The 22,761-nt window shown below is 49.1% G+C and overlaps 8 protein-coding genes and 1 non-coding gene across 9 annotated transcripts; 5 read left to right on the top strand and 4 right to left on the bottom strand.

The window, feature by feature from the left end:
• Nucleotides 1-153: 153 nt before the first annotated feature.
• Nucleotides 154-975, bottom strand: BKA55DRAFT_743171 (uncharacterized protein). The gene is made up of 3 exons (XM_046201539.1): nt 876-975; nt 541-771; nt 154-468 (listed from the first exon to the last, which is right to left on the bottom strand). Exons 1-2 carry the CDS (start codon nt 918-920, stop codon nt 541-543), a joined length of 276 nt encoding a protein of 91 aa, XP_046043099.1. The 5' UTR covers nt 921-975; the 3' UTR covers nt 154-468.
• A 1,552-nt stretch (nt 976-2,527) lies between these two features.
• BKA55DRAFT_582892 (Sodium/hydrogen exchanger family-domain-containing protein) lies at nt 2,528-5,562 on the top strand. The gene is made up of 4 exons (XM_046194149.1): nt 2,528-3,505; nt 3,551-3,888; nt 3,935-4,000; nt 4,048-5,562. Exons 1-4 carry the CDS (start codon nt 2,638-2,640, stop codon nt 5,404-5,406), a joined length of 2,631 nt encoding a protein of 876 aa, XP_046043100.1. The 5' UTR covers nt 2,528-2,637; the 3' UTR covers nt 5,407-5,562.
• A 721-nt stretch (nt 5,563-6,283) lies between these two features.
• Nucleotides 6,284-7,079, top strand: BKA55DRAFT_667621 (uncharacterized protein; the record flags this gene model as incomplete). The annotated part of the gene is made up of 2 exons (XM_046197846.1): nt 6,284-6,864; nt 6,898-7,079. The coding sequence occupies exons 1-2, from the start codon at nt 6,579-6,581 to the stop codon at nt 7,077-7,079; spliced, it is 468 nt and encodes a 155-aa protein (XP_046043101.1). The 5' UTR covers nt 6,284-6,578.
• Nucleotides 7,080-7,352: 273 nt separating this feature from the next.
• BKA55DRAFT_525647 (uncharacterized protein) lies at nt 7,353-7,932 on the top strand (the record flags this gene model as incomplete). Its single annotated transcript, XM_046188770.1, has 2 exons — nt 7,353-7,559; nt 7,615-7,932. The coding sequence occupies 2 exons, from the start codon at nt 7,353-7,355 to the stop codon at nt 7,930-7,932; spliced, it is 525 nt and encodes a 174-aa protein (XP_046043102.1).
• Nucleotides 7,933-8,408: 476 nt separating this feature from the next.
• Nucleotides 8,409-10,349, bottom strand: BKA55DRAFT_696400 (POT family-domain-containing protein; the record flags this gene model as incomplete). Its single annotated transcript, XM_046200258.1, has 3 exons — nt 8,409-8,892; nt 8,943-9,860; nt 9,916-10,349. 3 exons carry the CDS (start codon nt 10,347-10,349, stop codon nt 8,409-8,411), a joined length of 1,836 nt encoding a protein of 611 aa, XP_046043103.1.
• Nucleotides 10,350-15,323: 4,974 nt separating this feature from the next.
• BKA55DRAFT_545168 (uncharacterized protein) lies at nt 15,324-16,620 on the top strand (the record flags this gene model as incomplete). Its single annotated transcript, XM_046190788.1, has 5 exons — nt 15,324-15,473; nt 15,524-15,899; nt 15,946-16,063; nt 16,110-16,174; nt 16,220-16,620. 5 exons carry the CDS (start codon nt 15,324-15,326, stop codon nt 16,618-16,620), a joined length of 1,110 nt encoding a protein of 369 aa, XP_046043104.1.
• Nucleotides 16,621-16,753: 133 nt separating this feature from the next.
• On the bottom strand, nt 16,754-16,843 carry BKA55DRAFT_t290. Its single transcript has one exon. It is a non-coding gene; the product is annotated as a tRNA-Glu (tRNA).
• Nucleotides 16,844-18,448: 1,605 nt separating this feature from the next.
• BKA55DRAFT_696402 (uncharacterized protein) lies at nt 18,449-19,482 on the top strand (the record flags this gene model as incomplete). The annotated part of the gene is made up of 2 exons (XM_046200259.1): nt 18,449-18,601; nt 18,655-19,482. The coding sequence occupies 2 exons, from the start codon at nt 18,449-18,451 to the stop codon at nt 19,480-19,482; spliced, it is 981 nt and encodes a 326-aa protein (XP_046043105.1).
• Nucleotides 19,483-21,093: 1,611 nt separating this feature from the next.
• BKA55DRAFT_545170 (uncharacterized protein) lies at nt 21,094-22,744 on the bottom strand (the record flags this gene model as incomplete). The annotated part of the gene is made up of 5 exons (XM_046190789.1): nt 21,094-21,587; nt 21,695-22,148; nt 22,180-22,259; nt 22,475-22,573; nt 22,708-22,744. 5 exons carry the CDS (start codon nt 22,742-22,744, stop codon nt 21,094-21,096), a joined length of 1,164 nt encoding a protein of 387 aa, XP_046043106.1.
• Nucleotides 22,745-22,761: the final 17 nt, after the last annotated feature.

Consider the following 22,761-nt stretch of genomic DNA (forward strand, 5'->3'; position numbering starts at 1 on the left):
AGTACATTTACCTTTCCGAAATTACGATGGCTCCGCCATGGATGGGCTAGACTTGGTGAAAGAGGTCTCGGTCATGACCATGGACGATATGCCCTGCACATCGATGGAGCCAAAGTACAGTCACCTTACGCCAGGGCTAGATGGGTTTTCATGTGAAGGTCATAACCATTGCCATTAAGATGAAACGTCAAAAGAACGAACTACTCAACAGGTTTCTGGTTCTCCCCATAAGCTAAGTTATGCACTTCTTCTTGAGAATAAAAGCTTTTTAATCATTAAACTCGCCATTTCAAATTCCTTCCAGGGATTCCTGTCGTTAAAACTCTGTCATGCATAAGAAACGACCAGACTTGCAACACTGCGATGCATTTTCCAGCTCAAACTGGAGCAGATGCTACTTGGTCTTAACAGGTTATCACAAAGAAAAGGCAACAAAGCCAGTACGAACTCCAAAGCCCTCATGCAATGCTGTGTCACAGAATTGTCTTCAGGTCAGCCATCTCCTGTGTTGCAAGTGTGAAGGGGGGAGATCAAGCGTACCTAGTCGAGCTCAATTGGATCATCGACTGACCCGCCGCTGGACGCCAACGCGATGTTTGGGAGAGGGTCCGGTTCGGCACTCTCTTGCTCTTCCTTGATAGCTTCATTAGGCTCGTCGTCATCAAGCACAATGGGATCATTACCGACAGACCCAGCAGCAGGCGATGTTGAAGGAGACGCGACCCTGCGATAATCCTCATTTTTGTCGCACTTGATAGCTCCATCTGTCCACTTGCAGTTCGCACATCAGCCCTTGAAATTTTCGGGGGCTATCCTGCAATCTGTGAAGGGCGTCGGACATCCACCATTTTGCTGCATCTTACGAACGCACTCACTGCAAGGGTCGACCAAAACACATCTGCTCTGAACGAGCAAAGCATTGATATACGACGTATGGACGTACTTGCTGGTCATAAGGTTAAACTTTAGGCTGCTAACACAGCTGGTAAGAACACCACATCTTTTTTCACAATATAAGCTTCTGTTCATATACGAGGACCTCATACGATTGACCTGGTCAGTTCCGACTCTGCCCTTCCGAAATCTAACGGCCTGGTCGTCTTGTAGCATAAGCCTGCAATGGGCTTCGTTCAATTGAGTTTCCTCAAGCACCTGTCCAGAGACGTCAAAGGTTTCGGATTCGTCTGCATCGGATTGTATCGCGAGCCTCATAGACTGTAAGGTGATTAGCATCATTGCAGAGACATATGTTGGTTAACAGGCTAAGATTAGAAAGATCCATAGAATCAGTAACGCGAAGTTACATCTGTTGATTGAGAGGAAAAGAAAAGAAGGTGGGGGGGAAAAAACAATTAGTTATTGTTAGCTAGAGTGATGAATCTGGGAATAGCTTCAATTTGTCCAAGCCGGAATTAGTTATTGTCAAATCGACTCTTCCAAAAAAAAAAAAAAAAAAAAAAACCGATTGGCCAATCGCCAAGAACCCACTGAGCTAAACTTTTCGTCTTGGCTCAAACCCAGCTGACAGCCCCTGCTGATGAATTATGACGATGCCCAGAAAGAAAATAAGAACCACTAACAATGACAGAGCGGGCATCGTGGGGATACAGCGGGGAGAATGGGCCAAGCTTAGCGTGGTGTGACGGCGAACTCCCCGCATTTGCTTGTGACACTGCATCACGAGTTAACTCAGCCTCAATCATATCATAGCGCCCACCAACAAAGTCGGGGGAGGGGTCTAGACGTAGGGCGGTGAGACACCAAAGGCGCGTGAGCAACAGGGGTCCAATTGAGATGAAAGAGTAGGTATCACATGCAGTAGAGTCGATGATGGTGACAAAAGAATGGAATGAACTAAACATTAGAGATGAGACATTTTGCGAGATCTACAGTGTCAATTCAACAAGCTTTTCTCCACTGTTACCGTGACCCTTAGCGACCGCCATCTTTGACCTCGTGCACCAAGCCAAGATGCATCCAAAGTCTCAGCTACAACGCCCGTATCAATTGTGGGTGCTTGCAATACCTACCGATACGCCCGCAATGGACTTGATTATCGTGACACTGACACAGACACAGACACAATCACAAGCCTTGTTGTTTCACCCAAGCCAAGACCATTCTAGACTGTTCCCCAACTTCTCCACCGAATAACCTCTAGCTAAGCGCTGCACTTTACTGGGCCATGACACAAAGAATAGAACAGAATAGAACGTTTGATCCAATAAATCACTTGTTATTCTCACCAAATTGTATTGCGGAGTGAATAACCAGGAAATAAACCTTGTATGCAGCATCTATTGCAGAGGCTAGAGCGGTAACGCGAGAAAAACGGCTCTTGAACAAGGGCTATTCAGGTTTAGCGTCAGCACCCTCCATTACGACAGCCTAGACCTTTAGCTTTCCCCCCGCCCTGACCGCCCTTGGAAACAGCACCAACCTCCACCTCCATTTCATTCTTCTTGACCTGGTCCCCCAAACACAAAAAAGGGCTGGCGATCCCTTCTTCTCCCTCCTCTATTAACCTTTCACCGTCTGCGCCTCCTCCGCACTCGACCCATCGTCCCCCCCCCCCCGACACCGAAGCGACGCGAGCGTACCCTCGATCTCTCGACAGCTCAGCCCAGCCCAGTCGCCATGTCTTCCACTGCGACTGCTGCAGCGGCTGCTGCCACGGGCGCAAGGCCCCAGGGCGGAATCATCGAAGGCCTCAATCCGATCCACTACAATCCGAAAGACCCCATCTCCCTCTTCATCGTGCAGGCCTTCATCATCGTCATTTTCTGCCGCCTGCTGCAATGGCCCCTCTCCAAGTTCGGCCAGCCGCGCGTCATCTCAGAAGTCATCGGCGGTATCGTCCTCGGTCCGTCTGTAATGATGCGCATCCCCGGCTTCAAGGAAAACATCTTCCCCACCGAGTCCATGCCCATTCTCAACACCGTCGCCACCATCGGTCTTTTGCTCTTCCTCTTCCTCGTCGGTCTCGAAGTCGATACGCGCATGTTCAAGTCCAATTGGCGCGTCGCTGCCAGTGTCGGCCTCGCCAGTATGATGCTGCCCTTTGGTCTTGGTGTTGCTGTTGCCTGGGGCTTGTATGAAGAATACGGCGACGAGGGAACCATGAAGGATATGGAGTTTGGCACCTTTGCTCTTTTCATTGGAACTGCCCTCGCCATTACCGCGTTCCCTGTTCTGTGCCGTATTCTTTCTGAGCTTCAACTCCTTGGGACTTCGGTCGGTGTCACTGTACTTGCTGCGGGCATTGGCAACGATGTTGTTGGCTGGGTTCTTCTCGCTCTGAGTGTCGCTCTCGTCAACAACGCCAATGGCCTCACAGCGCTCTATGTCTTCTTGACTGCAGTAGCTTGGGTTCTCTTCCTCGTTTTTGCTGTCCGCCCTGCCTTTCTTTGGGTTTTGCGCCGCACCGACAGTATCCAGAATGGTCCGTCCCAAGGTATCACTACCTTGACTCTTCTTCTTGTCTTGGCCTCGTCTTGGTTCACTGGTAAGACCACTCTTCCCATTCGCTGTCATGTCTGACAAACTCTAGCCGCCATCGGTGTTCACGCCATTTTCGGTGCTTTCCTCGTTGGTCTCATTTGTCCGCATGACGGTGGTTTCGCTATCAAGTTGACAGAAAAGATTGAAGATCTCGTCGGCTCTATACTTCTGCCACTTTATTTTGCCCTCTCTGGTCTCAACACCGATCTTGGTCTGCTCAATGATGGCACTACCTGGGGATATGTCATTGCCATCATTGCATGCGCTTTCTTTGGCAAGATCATTGCCGGTACACTGGCTGCCCGTCTCACCAAATGTCTTTGGCGAGAAAGCTTGACTATCGGCGCCTTGATGAGTTGCAAAGGTCTTGTTGAGCTTATCGTCCTGGTAAGTTACCCGTCACTGGCGAAAAGCATTGATCTAATAACTCTAGAACATTGGTCTTCAAGCTGGCATTCTCTCACGTCGAACCTTTACCATGTTTGTTGTCATGGCAGTAGTAAGTTTCTCGTCTTCACTCCTCCAATTCCCCGCTGATTGAGATAGGTTACCACCGTGACAACCTCCCCGCTCACCAGATGGCTCTACCCTCTCTGGTACCGCCAAAAGGTTGACAAGTGGCGCCGAGGCGAGATTGACTGGGACGGAAACCCTCTTGAGACTGAGGCTCAAACATCTGAGCACAAGATGGAAGAGGCCCTCGACAAGTCCCAAACTCATCGCCTCATTCTTCATCTCCGCCTCGACGCCCTTCCTGGACTATTCAATCTTGTATCGCTTCTCGGAGGGTCTCGAAAGATTACCCATGCTCTTCCAGACTTAAGCAATGAGGCCGTCGATTCCACTTCTGAAGAGAAGACTCAGTCGATTCCCAATCGCCCACTCGAAGTTCGTGGCGTACGCCTGATGGAGCTGACTGATCGTACATCTTCAGTCATGCAGTCTGCCGAACTTGATGAATTCGCTTCGCGTGATGCTGTCTTCTCCGCGTTTCAGACCTTCTCTCGTCTCAACGGTGTCGCTGTTGCTGGTCAGGTCTCTATCATTCCTACCAACGCTTACGCAGAGACCATCGTCAAGTATGCCGAGGAAGCCAAATCCGACTTCATGCTCATTCCCTGGAGTACCTACGGAGGTCTGGCCGAGGAGAGTTCTACTGCGGCTGCGCTGACCGAGACTGGTAACCCCAACGACCGCTTCTTTAGTAGAACGTATATCGACTACGTCGCCGCCGCTGTTCAACGCTCAACCTGCACAACCGGTATCTTCATCAATCGCAATCCTCACAGCGACGCTTCATCTAAGAGGCCAACTCTTACCCGAACCCGTACCGGTCTGTCAGTTCACAGCGCCCACGACGGCGCCATCATCCAGAGACCCGTCGACCAGCGCCAGAGCATTTTTGTGCCCTTCATCGGTGGCAAAGACGATCGCGCCGCTCTCCTCTTCGCCCTTCAACTTGCTCACAACCCTCATGTCTCAATCCACGTCATCCATCTTAACTTTAACGAAGACGAACACGATGCTCACATCACCCCCGACGATAAGAACATCGACGGTGTCCCCTCAGCCAGTGACTTGGATCTTCTCAACACAGCCAAGAACAGCGCCTCCGGAAAGCTCGAGGGCCGAGTAAACTTTGTCGAGATCACCGTTGACTCAGTACGCAACCTTCCCGACCTCGCCGTATCTCACGCTCGTGAGACCGTTGGCAAATCTCGCCTGAGCGTTGGCGATTTGATCATCGTTGGTCGTGCGCACTCGCTCTTTGACAACCTTGTCGTTGAGGACTTTGGTGTTGAAAGGGACTTTCAGCATACGGTCGGTGTGCTGGGCGATAAGTTCGCGAGAGCTGGAATTGATGCTGGACTGTTGGTCATTGATGATAAGCAGGCCAAGGTTTAGCCTTTGGATAAGGTCTGAGATTTGTTTTGTTTTCTATTGGCATTTGAAATTGGATGTTGGATGAGGATTGTGCGAGTGTTGGATTTGTTATTGGGATATACCATATTTGAAAGGGTTGGATACGATTTATGAATACATACTTTTGGTCTTCTTGAACTCTGGTTCTCCCGTACATCATTGCCATGCACTTCTAGAGCCTTTGACGCCTGGTGACAATGCTGCTGATTAATGATGAGTATTGCGTGCATTGTGAGGTACTGTTCTCCTCGTGTGATTGCTGTGTCTTTGGCTTGTTGCTGGAGGCTCTTAATTAAGCCTTGGGTTTGCGTCAGCTCCGTCTTTAGCGTGTCGACATGACCTTTTGTTTCGTTGAAAGCGGCCAGGTCATTCTTGAGGTTTGAGACCTGAGCCTGGGTGTCTTTGAGTTCGTTACGTGATGCAGCGAGTTCTTTCTTGAGCTTATTGACCTCGCCTGTCTTTGTTTCGGGTCGGTCGGTCATGTGATGAATTAGAGCTAGGTAGAAATGCAGTGCTGCAAAGTCTCGGCTTGCAATCTGTTCTTCGGCTAAAGAAGCCCCTCCTCTGGTAAATATTAGAATACATGATAGCTTCCCCAGGTATTGCTTGTTGTTACCTGGTGGTTATCGGAGCCGTCGTGGGGTTGGAAAACGACGAAACGCGTCAAGAAACGTCCCTTGTTAGGAGACGACATGATCAAGCGACTTTCGAGTGAGTAAGTGGGAGTGTGATATCAAGATTGAGCGGTGCGGAGGGCAAGAGAGAGATTGAAATTTGGTTACTGTGGTAGGCTGAGACAGGAGAGAGATGTTGCGAGGGAACAAAAGATGAAGTTTACAAAGTTCTTGGGGCCGATAAGGTGAAATGGGGGAGACGGAGACGCGCTTCTCTAAATCAAGTCACACAAAGCTTGAGCTGAATCATTGCACTTGATCAACGCTCCGAGATCGCATGTTGTTCTCACTTCTGTAAAACACCCTCCGCACTTCGAATTCACACTAACTATCGAGATCCTGATACTTATCTCACACTTCTTTCTCTCTTCCTCGTTCTCAGAAACCCTTCAACGTATTTGACAGCCCTTCACTTGCGGTTATTCAGTCACCTCATCTCACTTTACTTCAAATCTTCAACCAACGTCTTCACTGAACACCATGTCATCTCAACGCCCCAGCAATTCCTCAGAGGACATTTCCAGGAAAGAATCCTCCGAATTGAAGAAGCTCCATTTCGTCGCTTCATTCGAACACCAGAAACTTCTCGAAGATGTCAGCAACAAGGCCTACGACCTCGGCGTCAAAGCCGGCCTTCAACAGGCGGCTCAGCCCGACAAAGAAGCTCAAGTCATCATTCTGAGCCTCACAGACCGCAATGACGAGCTGGAGAAGCAAATCAAGGGTCTAGCAACTGATGCGATGCTGGACCTTGCCAAGGATGTTCGTAAGTACACAAGCCCTACTTTACCTCACAAAGGTCTAATTACAGGTTCAAGCGACAATGTCACTTCGGCGCACCGCGCCGTGAGCTCTGCTGCCCATGCTCATGGTCTCACACGCAACGACTATCGAATCCTTAGGGAGTCATCCAGTCAGCTCTCAGAGCTGGAGGATAAGTGCAAGGAGCGGGTTGAGAAGATCTCGCTTTGGCCATATTAGATTTAATCGTAAACAATGCACCAGCATCCAAAACCTCCTGCGGCACTTGGTAGTTGGTTTCGTCTGGTTCTCGCCTTGCAGCTGAGTCCACGGCGTCTCATTGTTGTATCATGATGCTGTTGCTTGAGCCATCCTGACCCAGCACCTGTCAACAGTGGCAACGCTCACTTACTCATGAGCACCTACAAACGCGCTCAATTCCTTCAAGTCTCCTCTCATTCCTCTTCATCCACTCCAACCTCTTCATCTTCACCTTCCCAAAAGCCCATCATCATGTCTCGTACCATCAAACTCAATCGCAAACCTCTTCCATCTCCAGTCTCTGAATCCCTCACATCTTCCTCGCCTCCAAAAATCCAACCTTGTAACCCAATCCATCGTTCCTCCAAGAGCTGCCCCATCTGCAAAGCCACGCTCGTCAACCACAACGGCAGTCTAGCGCGTCACATCAAGCGCCATGCAAAACTCGCCAAAATCGAGGTACTAACCTTTTCCCCTTCTCATTTCTCACCTCTCACCTCTAACATTTCATCAGGCTGTAAACATCGAGATCGATCTTCCCCGAATGGACGCTCCTGACTTCGACGTCACACTCGCTCAGAAAATGTGGCAGTCAGTTCCTGCGAGGCGTCGCGCAACTGGCGGTGTGTTTCTCGACGGACCGCTGGCCGGAGAGGGTTTCACTGAGGGGATGCCAGCTGTATTCCTCCCGAATGGACGAGTCAAGCCGAAGTGGGCGTGGATTAAGAAGGATCTTGATGCGAGGGTTGGACGTGGACCGCTGAGGGCTCTGAAGAACGCGAATGCCAACGCTGGATCCCTCCTTGACAATGAGGATTACATTAGAATCTGATGAGGCGTTGAGTGACCTCTCTTCTACGAATCGGTCAGTGAAGGAAGGTTGGAGGATTGTTGGCTACGGATAGTTGAAGGGCAACAGGTTCGATGGTGTTTCCATATTATTCCCGGAATCCAAGCTACATTCAATGTTGGCTCAGACGATTGGATCTTTCTGGGGTGATCAGCCTCAAGTCAACATGATTTCACCAAATCAAGACCCAGTCAACGAGTGTTTGATGGTGTATATATCACATCAAAGTAGAACAAAGCGCCTGGTAAATCATTTCTATCACTAACACAGATGATTTTGAATTCAAACATTGTTTTCTACAAAGACAGTTCAAAGAGCAAACAAATTTCATCACGTCAAGACACTCAAATGGTAAAGTCATGTAGTATGTATTGTCATTGCTCAAACAGGCAATCCTAATCATAGACTATGGTGGTATCTCAACTAAAGCGATAGCAATTCTTACAAGTAGAAGGCAGTCACATCTTCTCAATGTCCCTAGGAGCAGCGGGCTCCTCATGCTCCTCCGCAACCTTGTTCTCCACGGCGTTTGGCTGGTAGGTACCCTTGTACTCAGACGCCTTGAGCATGTTCCACTTGTCCTCCTCAGCGTCTAGATGCTTGAAGTTGAACCAGAAGGCAACACCACCGACGAAAGCGATGACGGCAACGACGGTGTAGTTCCAGACGAGGAGAGGGTCGTCGGAGAGAGGGGTGAAGGCCTGACCGACGGCGGAGGCGAAGGCGGACATGAAGAGGTTGACGGACATGACAAGGGACTTCATGTTGTCGGGGGCCTTGGAGTAGGCGTACTCGTAGGATGTGACGTTGGTGAAGATCTCGCCAAGACCGATCAGGATGTAAGGTAGGCACTGAGCCCAGACGTTGATGTCGGCGGGAGCACAGTCTTTACCGTTGGCATACTTGCCGCAAGGGCTCTTTTCATAAATAAAATGTTGCATACTTTGACTGTTAGTTCAATGCTTTGAGCGTCGAGGGTTTGAAACACTTACACAGCAGACGCAACCATGGCGAGGGCGGAGATCAAGAAACCGACTGTCATACGCTTGATGGGGGTGAAGGCGATACCCAGCTTGCGGAGACCAGGGTACAGAAGGTGATCAATGAGAGGAACCATGATGACGATAGAGATGGGGTTCAAGTTCTGAATGACATCGTTGGGAACACCGTTGAGAACCATGGTGGAGGCCTGAGTGGTGAGGTTACCGGTCATCTGGTTATAAGCCAGATGGAAAACAGGCAAGTAAAGGAAGACCTTGCAGGCCATCAAACCACGACGGACCTCATCGACCCAGGCATCGTCGTAGGTCATCCAAGCAGGGCGCTGATCAACAGGAATCTGAGAGGGCTTGGCATGCTCCCAGTTGAAGCTGAAGAAAGAGCTGCGCTTACGGACGTAGAAGAACATGCGCAAGAACTTGGAGAGGACGGAACCAGTGGCTGGCTTGAGCTTGTACTTCTTCTTGTTGAGGGCGAGGACGATGGGGGCGACGAGGAAGAAGATGGTGGGGATGAAGAAGGCGAGCCAGAAGGAGTGATACTTCTCAACGTAGACCATGGCGATCTGACCGCAGACGGAACCGATGTTGATGGCGAGGTAGAAGTAGAGGAAGACACGAGTGTTGGTCACGGCAGGATCGACAATGACACGCTCGCCGTTGCGGACCTCGACGCGCATCTTTGTGTCCTCGTTCTGATCAGCAAGGAGAGGCGAGACGTTGGCCTTGAAGAAGCCAGTCCCGACGCAGAGAACAATGAGACCGACGATGAAGGCACCAAAAGCGGGATCCTTGCGGACGATGACAGAGGGAGAAGAAGCGGCGACGAGGATAACATGAGCGCATGTAGAGACGGCAATGGCGATGTGAAGAGTGAGGAAACGACCGAGCTTGGCATCTGCAATCCAGGCACTTGAGAACGTTAGCAAAGACAGACATCGAAGCAAGATGAGATTAGACGACTTACCCAACAAGGGGCATGAGATAGGCAAAGAACTGGTTGAACAGAGAAATACCCTGAGCAGCCTTGGGTCCCATACCAAGAGCACCAGCCTGAGCTTGAGGATCGTTAGGATCAACCGGCGCACCCGTGTTCGAACCTTCAGGCATTGACTGCGCGACAAAGTTGGTATACAGCACCGCAGAACCATAGTACGAGAAGCGCTCGCAGGCCTCTACGAACGCAATGGTGTACATGGCCCACTTGATCTTTCCCGAGACGCGACGCAGCGTCTGGAGCTCCTCCTCTGTAGGAAGCTCATCGTCCGAGTCTGAGACGGAGTGCTGGCGGGTGACGTCGATGGAGCCCTTGCCCGCGATCTGGGGAATGCCGTGAGTCTCTGGGTCGGCGAGACCAGCGCGGGCGATGGCGTCTGTGTCGAGGTGACCTGCGGTGGTCATTTTGACGAGCTTCGTATGAGAAAGAGAAGGGAAGAGGATTGAGAGAGATGAGAAGCCTGACTCTGGGAGTGAGAAGGGCGGGGGGGATGAGAAGGATAATTATACATGAGACGATAGCTAACCCAAGAAGCAATCACTCCATTATGGGTCCTCCTCCTGCCCCATTGCCACCTTCTAAAAACCGAACGTTGACGATCCCAGCTTGATACAGTAACAGAAAACCCCAGAGTCGCAGGCGCAAAGTAACCTTAGACAACAGAGTTGTTTAGTGGAGACCGACCTTATCTGTGGCGAGAACCAATGAGGGAGGACGTTTACGACAAAAGTTCCTTGGGGTTAGGCCGTATGCGGGGATTGGCCCGAGCACTAGTTTGTAGGGGATCGGTCCTTTTGCCATGATACCCAACCGGGAAGGTCGACATTCTCGTAACGTCGGCCGAAGACGAAGTGGAGGTTTTGTCAGTGATGCTTCTGTCTTTTGTTCTCGAACACTTTAGATGGCAGTGTCTGTTGACTTGACCCAGAGAAGTGGTTTGCTATCAGGGTATAACCTGGTATGCGATGCTCTAGAATTGCAACAGTAACATTACCCAATGCAAATAGTTTATTCAAGATGTCGTGGCGTTGAAGTGCCTCGGCATAGACGTCGGATCTGGGCGTTTTCCGGCTCCGAATATTCTTATTCCAATTTCTTGGCTGCCCTGCCATTGGGGCCAAGCCACCAACCGCGGATAACGATCCCGACACTGTGGCTTCCTCAGCCGCCAATCCGCCAAGAGTGCTGAAACCAATTCGCCTGACTCGGCTTTACAATTGGATGTTGGTATTCGCCATAAAGATCAACATCGCCTCTCCGTTTCGCCATGGGAGACAACGTTGAGTGGTGGCTTGAGCGTGTCATCAGGTCTTGGCGATGACATTTTGAGGGGCAAGTGTCGCGTGCTCGTTTATCACTTTCATTTCTTCAAGATCAAATTAAATCAAGACAATAAAATATTTTACATGTCTCATAGGCCCATATCTCAATTAATCATCTCATCTCATTAGAACCCTTCTCCAAATCTCCAAAATTGCCTGATCTAAGCACCTCATTCCAACATCTTCTCCTTGGACCTCCTTTTTACCCTAAAGTTCATGCAACGGTAACCTTCCTAAACCGGTTAAACTGGTTACAGCTTCGGGAATGCCACCAACTATTCCCGCCTCAGCTAAACGAATTTTCACTTTTGCCGGTCGAGGTCAAGTGAAAAATGACAGTGGCAATCCATTTAACAGAATGCTGAATGATGCGACAACATGCAATGCACGATGCTACCTTGCGAAGAAGCTGCATGCAAAGATATCGCCTGTCAGATTTACGAGGTCCCCAGTCCCCACTGAATTAACATTAACATTAACATCAGACGCACGTACGAGTTTCCCCGTCCATCTCGACCTCGTGAATGGATCTCGTTACCTCACAGATTCAACGCTCAGCTTCCCCTTTTGGCACTTCGCCAGATAAGCTTGCAAACAAGGTTCTTTTTCTACACGTTTGCGGGGGAACTTTATTTATTATGTAAAAGTTCATCACCACCAACCATACCTTACCCAACCGTTTCTTTACTAAGATATTCACCTTCGCGTTTAATAAACCTGCCAAGAACCTACACGCGCGTGGCGTCGGAACTTTTGACGCTGCTCAGCGGCCCCACGGACTTTTGGAACCCGCCAAGATAGACACCCCTGCAGTGAGATCCGGCCAGAAGTTCCCAGTGCAGAGGACCCTTTGCTTAGCGCCTCGGGCTCTTTTTTTCTTTCTCCACTGGAGTTCTCCAATTTATCGAGTAATGAAAGCGTCTCCCCCAGATTCTTATGGTGCAAGATACAGTTGAGATATCGTGATTGATACCTTGTTAATATCTCGTAATTGAGATGCGAAATGCGGGTTAATTGCTCTCAAGGCTATTGCAGAGCCGCAGCCAAGACTGCATGTCATGTGTTTTTGACAGGGCCAAGACGGGTCGGGTACGATAGGCCATTTTCTCGGCGCCGAGTGATAATTCTCCGTTTGGAATCGCACGCATGTCACTTGGCGTTCGGGTCTCGGATTTAAATTCATGATGCATTTCTTGGCCATCATGTCTTGGCGCTATCAATCTGTCAATCACGAATGCTACTGAATAGGCAGGTCTGTTCCAACTCTCATCTCAGACCTGTCTTATGATTAACTACGGAATGCTCACTACACATGTCAGCACCCTTTCTTCCCCATCAAATCACAAACCTGTCTCCATCCAGGAACTGCTCACCCCGGCTCCACCCTTATCCCGATGGGTAAAATGATCCGCTCGCTGCCCTGTCAAATAAACAGCTTCTCGACGGTCGGCCGCGATCATGGTCGGACTCAGCGCGTGATAAGTGGCTCTAGAAGGGGAGATCGACGACGTATGCCTTATCGCGGATGTCAGGTTGCATTTCCTAGCCCTACCGCATGGTCTGATTCTGGCTATCACCGAGCTTTGCTTTCTCGATCTGGTTCTGAAGATCTTGATTAGCCTATTGAAGCTTGCCACTTATCTGTCACATCACCCTATCGCGATCGGTGCATATTGATGGATTGATGGGTGAGTCTGGACTTGCATGGAGGAGAATCCTGCGAGCACGGAATTCCGATCCTTTATCACGGACTACATAACAAGTGACCTCATGATTTGAGTGCTGATGGACATGTCAATCTCCTGCAATGGGACAGAACCAGAGTTTCCTATCATTATCATGTATTTATCTGATAAACAGAGGCATATTCAACACCTAGCTAGTCTTGTTGCTGCAACCTCAAAGGCACTCGAGATACCAGATCGACATCGACTAAATGTGAACACGTTCATTGGCTCAAATGTATTTAGACCATATCGATAAAAAGATCGGTATGGGATTGCTGACAGACGCACGAACTCTGACTGGTGCATGTAACCTGCAACTTACAAGCAGCCATCTTTATACTCGCGCGATAGCAGAAAATTGGCATATCTGTACAGGGAAAGATTACTACAGAAAGACTGCCTAAAATTTAAACGATTAACTTTACATACCCGTTTATGGATGGTGATCTGGGTGTAGCTTACGCTTGACGGCTGATCACCGTCAGAACTCAGTTGATAACACTATCGAGGGATGTCAATGCCAACTTACAGAGTGAGCATCATTTGAATTGATTGATAGTTTTAGTTCCAATTCTACTTTAAATAGTCAAGAGAATATCATAGTGTCAAGTTATACATGGCTTCATTCAGGGTTGACCCAATGCAACGACATCATATACTGCTCACCTGAAAGGGCTTGGATTATGTTATACAGAAGTTATAAGAACGAGGCTAGGTCCAACACTACAATAACACCAAAGGACAAGGAAATGTTTGACATAAAACCAGATTTTCTATGGATAACTGCATGCATGCAACTGCTCCTCAAACTTAAGGGCAATTCGTTGTCTGCTGGTGAATCGGCAAACCTTGTAATATCTCAGCATGACCTATCAAGGCAACACAGTAAAAGGGTCCCAAGATTCTGGTATCTGAACAAGGGCGCCGACCTCAAGAGTGTAAAGACATACAAAGGCAAGAAGACTTCATCTAAGATGTCTGATAGCCAATTCCTCTTCATACCCATGCACAATAAAGATATTAGAACCGACATCTACAGCCATCTGTCTAATATTTGTACGCAGTTCAAATTTCATGCCAGGCTCAATCTTAGACAGATTCTTCTTAGTCGGACCAGAGCCTTCGCAGGGGAGAGTAAAACGTGAGACCTTCTATGAGCGGGGTGAGCATGCAGAGGATAATGAGAAACCGGCGGCGGTTGAGAAAAGTGCCCAACGGTATTACCAGTTCTATGCGAGTTTTGCGCACTTCAATTGAATGATAGCTGGTCCTGGGTAGTAAGTGGTGAGAAATACCCAAGACTTTGACATCTTCGCGCCTTCGTCATCCACGACATCATTTATAGAGATCTCCAAAATCCGTATCTCGAATTCACACTCATTCCCACTAAATTCTCAAGCAACTTCCGCAGTCTGGGTTCATCGCATCCGCTTTTAGGGCTCTAGCGTGGATCAAAAGCGGGCGTAGCGCGGAGCATCTCATCCAAGGTTTCTATTGTCACCAACGCCACTTTCGTCTAGGCCCGAAAAGATGGCGGAATGTACACCGTTTTCGTCACACCTGAGAACGAAGTTCAATTGAAACGACATCATAGAGATCTAAATGGCATTCGCCAGTGAAATTCCAAAAAGCTCAGATTGTAACTTTGCCTCAATGCCGTCCGTCGAGGAAGCTTTATACAGTGTCTAGCAGAATGTATAGAGCTCTGGTGAACATGAGCTACGAGAATATTCAGCAGCATCGCTTCTAGCTTCGTTGAACATAAACTGTCTTAGCCTGAAAGCCCTTCAGGTACAGCACAAATCTCAGATCAGATCATCTTCAGAAGCGCCCGCAATACACCTCTATAAAGCCATTGTCAGATCGCCATGATCCTTATTCCACCGCCCTCGACAAAAAGCGCCATATGAGCAAACTGGCTGAGACTACCCAATCACGCTCCCCATCCCACCAAGCCACGTCGCAAAAAAAGGGTTAACGGCGTACGAGTTGTTTGCTCAGAAACATTAGAAATAATGGTTCCTGCCGAATCCGAATACCAGGATTGCTATCCGATTTCCTGGGTCTTGTTGGAATGTTGATGGTCTGTATGAATAGCATTGGCATTTCGCCATCTCAAGTCTAGACTCAGCCGCTTTGGGAATGAACTTGTATGCTGTGTTTGTATTTATTCTGCGTGGCTTGGAGAGAAGTCTGTTAGTCTGCCTCTTTCTCGTTTCCTGTTCATCGCGAAACTCATCTCAGTGGTTGTTTTCTTCTCCTCTTCGCTGACTGGACTGAACTGTCAGGTTTAAAAGTTACAGCACATTTTCCCGAAGAGATACTTACTATGGCAATCAAAGGGGAGGGGCCTTGGGTCGTCGGGGCGATGTGGGCATTGACGGCTGTCGCGTTTATCTTTGTCATACTGAGGGCATACACGAGAATCTTTGTCGTCAAGTCATTCGGCATCGACGACCACGTCTATAATCTAGCCTTTGTAAGCTGCGCGGCAATGATACTGACATAAAGCCCACTAACATTCAGCAGATATTCCTCCTCCTCGACACCATCTTCACAACAGTCGCAGTCGAATACGGCGTAGGCCAAAACATGAGCGATGTCATCCAGAACAACCCCGACGACTTGGCCCCCGCCCTCATCTTTGAAGCCGTCAGCCAAAGCTTTGCGATAGTAGGAATGAGTTTAGCAAAATGGTCACTCGGACTGTTTCTGCTTCGGCTTGTGAAACAGCAATGGCACAAGGTGGCCATTTGGTTGTCCATGGCTAGTCTCATGTGCGCTTCTATCACTGTATGCTTTGTCTATTGGCTGCAGTGCTCTCCGCCGAATTACCTCTGGGATAGGACTGTACCTGGTGGACGTTGTACGGTGGACACGACTCCCGTGTCCATGTTACTCTGCAGTGAGTTTTCAACGCAAGGATGCTGAGGTACAACTAACATGAGCAGTTCTTTGTGTCGTGGTAGACTTCTTCCTTGCTGGCTTCCCATGGTTGTTTATCTGGGGGTTGCAGATGAAGACGAAAGAGAAGATTGTCATTCTCAGCAGTCTCAGTCTCGGCGTCATGTATGGGGCTATCCTCCTCCTTCGAACCTGACTAATGATGCTCCAGTGCCGGTGCTTTTGGTATCAAGAGAACTCTCGAGGTCCCAAAGCTCGAAAGTCCAAATCACACCAGTACGCCCTCCTCACTGTATATGGATGATTACTAACACAAGGCAGAGGACCCTGTTGGACTAATTGTCTGGTCCGCCGCCGAGATGACCGTAACAATGATCTGCATCGGCATTCCCGTCTGCAGGCCTCTGTACAAGAAGTATTTCAGCAAATGGAGTTCTCGAAACAGCAGCAAGTATCGGGAGCAGAACTCCGGCACATCGTATCCTTTACAGACAATTGGTGGAAGTACGCTGTATCCCGCACAGGTACATAAAAAGGACAGCACGTCTGAAGCCTCTGTGAGGGAGTATGAGAGGAAGGGTGTTGGAAGTTCATATAATAAGAACAAGGTCTTTGCGAAAGGGGCGGAGAGGGGATATGGTGAAAATCAGAGTGAGGAGGAGATTTTGGGACCTGACTTTCGGAGGAGTCAACAACAGGATGTTGAGGCACGATATTACTGAGACTTACAGATTAATTACATATAATAAGAGAACAAAAGGTCAGAGAGCATACAAGGATGATAAGTAATAGTAGTAATAAATGATTAATAAACGTTTAATAGGAGGATTTGGTGATGAAAACGGCAAAAATAAACTCCGGTACAGGGAATCGAACCCTGGGCTCCGCGGTACTGATCCCTCAGATTATGAGAGCGCGAAATGTTAGCCACTACACCATACCGGATGATTTAGATAAGGATTCGTGTCGCTAGTAAAATCTATAGGCGATACACGCAAACATTATCTGCCAATAGTTATCAGAACGCAAGACATCATGAAACCCTGGTGTCCGATTCTTTCTTTACATATAAGCATCAGCCCCCAGCTATATAAGCTCTAAATAACAAAAGTTAAAGTGCGTTAAAGGACCTTTCGTGATAGAAGACTCGGCCTCCCAATCAAGAGCTCTGGATCCTATTGCACAGCAAGCTGCATATCTAGGGGACATTGGTGACAGCGGAGATATGACCGACCTGATGACATTGATGTTAGGTCACGATTCTGGGCAATCTTATGTCACCGTCTCTTCATCTGAAACAGTTAGTTATCAGCTTCCCTAGCGCGATGCTCGAATCTACGGGAATGAAGGTCCTGTTGCTGACCAGATGACTTTCTGTTGTCATGCCTGAACGACACTAACCTCGATCTGGACCGGGGAAAATGGCTTTTGTCTCTGCTTACATGCCAACAAGACTACATGACAACGCGAATATTTGTTATGGCGACAATTTGTCCAGAGTCTCGATCAGTTCACGTCATTTCAGGGCAGAAAGAGGTTCATTTTCTGACATCGAGAATCTGAACATGCAGTGCCGTTGCCGAATTGATCCTTAAAGACTTACCTGTAGGGTACCCGACGTCATCCCATTAGCATCTGTGCAAGCGATTCAATCGGGCAAAGTGCATGTTGAGTGGATAGCTGATGGAAACAATCGGCTACGGCCCGTGATCCTGGGGAAATCTTAAAAACAATTATCACGTATGACTCAACATCATGAGGTCCATTCCAGCGATATTACAAAAGTCATCCTGAAACTGCGCTGTATGTTTCACTACGCCGCTGATCACGATCTAACCGAAACTCTGGCCTGTCAATTAAAATTCCCGGATCAACGGACAATAAAACGAGAAGAATTACAGGTAAAATCTCCATAAAAGTCATGCGATGAAAAGATTTCACACGAGGATAAGGAACATATCTCCCCGAGAAATATTCGAGATACTCAGCAAAAAGGAATAAAATCAGGGACAGAAAAAGAAAAACCTGGCTTCTAGTCGTGCCAGCACTGCCCAGGTTAGGTCAATGCAGAAAATCTCATTTCCCAGCACACTCATTCCAACAATCGAGATCCTTTCATTCCCCAAGAAATAGCTACGAGCCTTACTTTTCTCGAGTCAACAAAACAAAACGTCAAGGATGTCGCTGTCAATTCGATTCGCCCGAGAAACTTGGTCATTCCAAGTGAACAAAGTCCCCCCTTGGGCATTGAAACCCAACGCGCGCAGCAATCGTATTCACTGGGATACCCTGAGATTTTAAGATTGGCAGGTCAGGTACACAGACCATCTCATTGGCAGAAACCCCGGAACCCCCTGTAGAAATGGCCAAGTTGGGCACTGTTTGGGTTTACCTGGACGCAGGGACCAAAGAAAAAAACACGATGGATAATATTATATCTAGGGGACTGCGCAGCCAAAATGAAATGCTTGTTGTTGCATCTCATACCCTTTGAAAGCAGCGGGCGAAGTCTCTAGTCGCTTTTGTGAGAGAAAGCAACCTGTGCAGACCATGGCGCAAAGACTAAGCTTCGCCCAGCTTGAACAAGCTGCCCTTCACATCATCCGTCTCATTGCCGATATTCCCGGCCTGGACAACACCAAACTCGCCGTCATTGGCGATTTGGCTGTCGCAAAGTACCTCTCGCGCCAGAACCGCATAGCAGTACGTCTTCCCTTCTCAATTGCGCCCCGTCTTCATCGCTGACTTCTTCTCAGAGCATCGACTTGGTCATCAGCAAATCCTCCTCCCCCGGCCGCGTCAAGAAAGAAATCGTCGGCCACCCGATCACTCCCCTTGTCGAAAAGTCCGGCACCGTTCTGTACCGCCACACGAGCGGCTGGGAGATTGAGGTCAAGCTCATCCCCGACTGGCTGAGCCCCTACCTCCCGGACTCAGCGAAGCGCGTCCGCGACGTCACCAACGAAGCGACACTCCCGTACACGTCGCTCGGAGATCTCATCATCTTCAAGATGGACGCCTGCGGCCTCCACGAGAATGACAACAGCAAGCGACGCGACGCCTGCGACGCAGCGGCCCTGCTGGAGCTGGCCTCTGAGCACGGCGCCCTGCGCCTCGACGACGACAAGACCGAGCGTGCGGAGGAGGCACTGGGCGACATGGTTGAGTTCTCTGATGAGAAGGATAAAGGCTGGTGGCAGCGCTGCCTGGGCATGGTGAATGACAAGCCTCGCACGCCGCAGGAGATCCTCTCCGACATCGCCGAGCGTCCCCAGACAGCATCATCGCGCTCCTCCATCCACTCCTCCATCTCCCGTGCTTCATCCTACGCCAGCACGACATCCACGCACTCATCCACATCCTCCATCTCGTCGACCGCTACATGCGACGACAAAAGCCCCAAATCACCAGCCGAGAAGAACGGGCGCCCTCGCAAGATGAGCGTCACCAAGAAGACGTCGCGTCACAAGCGCCACACATCCATCGGCGCGTCTACATCCGTCAGCGCTCTCGACGCGCACATGCACCGTCTTGAGCTCGATCGCCCTGCGTCGCCGGGCATTGCTCTCACGAACCGCCTTTAATTTTTTCCCCTACTGTATTGGAGTTTTGAACTGTAAGCTTGGCTACTTGTACATCATAGGATACCCTCGATTCTTTGTGGTTTAGCGTGTATTTTATTATGTACGAATTGGCGGGAAATGTAATTGTAAAAGTTTGGGTCACGATTAAAAAGTTTTGGAGTTGCGATGGGAAAATGATTGGGGATTTCGTTTCGTGCACATGTTTGGTGGGTTAATTGGATGTATTTAGACCTTCTTTACTCTAGATTTTCTTTGTCAATTAATTGCAAGCGATTTGTATCAGTTTCGTCGTCTCTTTTGACTTGCGATGATGATGCGACCGTGATGACTTAACTGTCTTGTTCTGGTGATTGCTCGTTTTGGAGATTGAGCAGGTGCTTGCATCAATTACTGCGACGTCGCATAGCAATTGCATTTGCTGAATATTTGATCGAATCGATACTGATATTTACTGGTTTTCCTTGGCTCTAATGCATTTCCTTACCGCCTGTGTTTGTTGTTGGTATTTGACACGCAAAGTTGACTCACAATCGAGTCATAGGGTAGCGACCGAGTTAAGACAAAACATCACCACGCAACAATTACCCGTAGGCCATTTGCTTTTCGACCTCCCTTGGTTTCCCATGGTTATTCAATTCAATTCCAGCGTCTTGTGCTTTCCCCGTTGTCGCGAGGCTGGTACGCCAGCCACCTCGGCACGACCAAAGATCTGTGCATTTAAGGAGGCAGCCGTAGCTAAAACATTGACACATGGGGCTTGTCGCATCCTTACGCTAAAAACATGGATCTTGTTTTAATTAAAAACATGCCGAAATCCACTGTTGGAAAAGCTTGTGACTTGGGATCCTTGCCTGGAAATAACATGGCGGACCTGAAGAGAACCCGAGGTTGCGTCGATGAACTTTGGCCCGTCGGGCCGCAAGCTCGCTTGAAATATGGGGCTCCGGGTCTAATGCACTTTCGACATGTTATTTCAGGCACTCACGACAAGCCGAGAATCGTAACTGAACGTAGATAAACGTTGCAGTACAGCTCCAGACGCCCAATTGAGAAGACGCCATCGTTCATGGCGCGTAGCAATGATATGTGAGTCTTACTTAAATTGGCGTAGTTTCCCAGATCGAGTCGGGAATAAAACGGAAATGCCGTAAACGGAGCGGATTAACCTGTTTTGCCTGATCCGCTGCGCTTCTCGCATCACGACAAGTCCCCCCGAGGGAAAAGTTCCTTTTCAGCTGAGTGTCCCGGGTAAGTCCAAAATGGCGCTACGCTCAATTGGGAAGATCTACAGAACGCCAAATTGATGCGACAGATGAGAATGCAAATAAGACGCATAAAAGTGTTGACTTGACCTGATTTCAGAACGTGAACATATGAGAAGGATGAAGGCAATTGGATAGAATGGAATGTATTGGTGTCTTTAATTGAATTCGTTGAGGAGCCCTTCCATTCGCTCCTGGCAACCTCTATCATCACTGATAATGAACGAGACAGTCCTTGATCATACTACCCATCTCCCATTCCAAGTCCAACGACCCAATCTCCTAAATTGGTACCCCATCACCAGTGCGAGGCACATACTGGGCGTGTGGTGTTTGGTCGTTGCCGCTTCTACTTTGTTCGCTGACGCCTGTCGCCGTGTCCAGCCTGGCCTTCGGAGTCGTTGGCTCGCTTGGTAGATGAAGACAAATCGGCGTGACCACTGTTAGTGAACGCTCCGAGTTGATAGTCCATGTCTTCCTCCTTTGAATCGACGAACCAGGCGCTCCCATTGCTTTGATGACCATCATCTATGAAAAGAGGACTTTCCTCACGGTTGGCCTGCTCATCGGTAGTGTCTGCGCTGTTGGGAGAGGCTGGGGCCTCTGACTGGTTGGTCTGCTCTTCGGTGTTGACAGGTGCGATGACCTTAGAGTAGTTGCGATAGGTTCTGTTGAGCAAAGCACCACCTTCCTCGTCAGGTACAGGCCCCCAGTCAGGTTCATCGTCGCCTAGTAAGCGGCTGTCGAGAACCTCATCGCAATCATTTCGGAACGCAACGAGCTCCTCCAACATTTGGTCTAAGCAATGCACTAGAAGGTCTTTGTCGGGAAAGCGCTTCTTTTCTTCAACTCAATTAGAAGAAGAATCAGTTTGTGTGCCGCCCATCCGGTATGCTTTCCTGCGTACATGTTTAGTTCGATCAACGGTTGGAAGGATTGGAACAACGTACGGGCAAGGCCAAGCATGTCAACGTGACGATCAAGGTCCTGAGACAACTGTCGGATCTGAGAATTAACTTCGTCTCTGGCATCATAAATGCAGTCTTGAGCGTTAGACTCAGCCGCGGCGACCCGAGCGGCCGCATCCCTCTTCAGCTTTTCAACGGTCTCTGCAACCGTCTCAACCATTTTCGCATTGCGAGCTTCGAGGTCAGAGGTGTATCGAGCGATATGAGCATCAGCATAGGTCTTGGCCTGAGCAACAATGGCCTCAGCTTCAGCGGTGCGGTCCTCTGAGGCTTTCAGGCGTGCTTCAAGATCAGCGACGCGGTCGTTTGAGGTTTTGAGACGGGCTTCGAGATCAGCGATGATTGGAGCAGAACGCGAGCGGGCTCCCTCTTCTCTGAATTGGTCATTCTCGTCCACCAAATCTGTGATTATCTTGCCGATACGCCTCGCACACCGCTTGTAGGGAGAGTCATCGACCTCGGCAGACCCAAGGAAGGGATCCTAGTTGTTGGAGCCCATTGTGATGCCGGGCTCTTGCCAAAGGAGTTATGACTTTGCGCGGTGTGGCTATAAACAAGTGTCAATCAACCAACAATAAAGAGAGGATCATAATAAGCTTGTGAATCGCGATGCCAGTGGTAACAGGATCAATCCTGTGATGTTATGTCAAGGTGTTGAGATGAGAGTCAGTAAGTGGGAGGAGTGAGAATCAACTGCACTGAGACGACCATGTGGTGAGATATGAGGCGCGTCTGCTCGTATCAAAATTCCCATACATTTACCTACAGAAACTTCTTGAATCAAGACTTCAGCCTCGCCGGTCTGCCTCTCATACTCTTGACATCCAAGGCGATAAAAGGTGGAACCTCGAGTGCACGGACCTATCTAAAGCTAGCTCTCTGCCTCGCGATCGAGTCTACGAGAAAATTAACTTGAAGCTGGAACAAATTCCTTTACTCGGTATCTACACAGTCTCCCGGACTGGCATTCAGGCTTGGAACTCTGCAAGTATTACCGTAGTCAACAAGCTCTTTCTTCTGGTTCGTCGGCATCTTCACACTAGAAGGAG

The sequence above is a fragment of the Fusarium redolens genome, assembly GCF_020744475.1.
Source record: "Fusarium redolens strain MPI-CAGE-AT-0023 chromosome Unknown BKA55scaffold_22, whole genome shotgun sequence".
NCBI classification, from domain to species: domain Eukaryota; kingdom Fungi; phylum Ascomycota; class Sordariomycetes; order Hypocreales; family Nectriaceae; genus Fusarium; species Fusarium redolens.

Excerpts from the sequence above, each read along its gene's own strand:
- BKA55DRAFT_743171 (XM_046201539.1), bottom strand. The coding sequence starts at position 920 with ATGCTTTGCTCGTTCAGAGCAGATGTGTTTTGGTCGACCCTTGCA. Across the intron at positions 772-875 it reads TGTTTTGGTCGACCCTTGCA|TGGACAGATGGAGCTATCAA; the intron begins GTGAGTGCGTTC and ends GCGAACTGCAAG.
- BKA55DRAFT_582892 (XM_046194149.1), top strand. The coding sequence starts at position 2,638 with ATGTCTTCCACTGCGACTGCTGCAGCGGCTGCTGCCACGGGCGCAAGG. Across the intron at positions 3,889-3,934 it reads TTGTTGAGCTTATCGTCCTG|AACATTGGTCTTCAAGCTGG; the intron begins GTAAGTTACCCG and ends TAATAACTCTAG. Across the intron at positions 4,001-4,047 it reads TGTTTGTTGTCATGGCAGTA|GTTACCACCGTGACAACCTC; the intron begins GTAAGTTTCTCG and ends TGATTGAGATAG.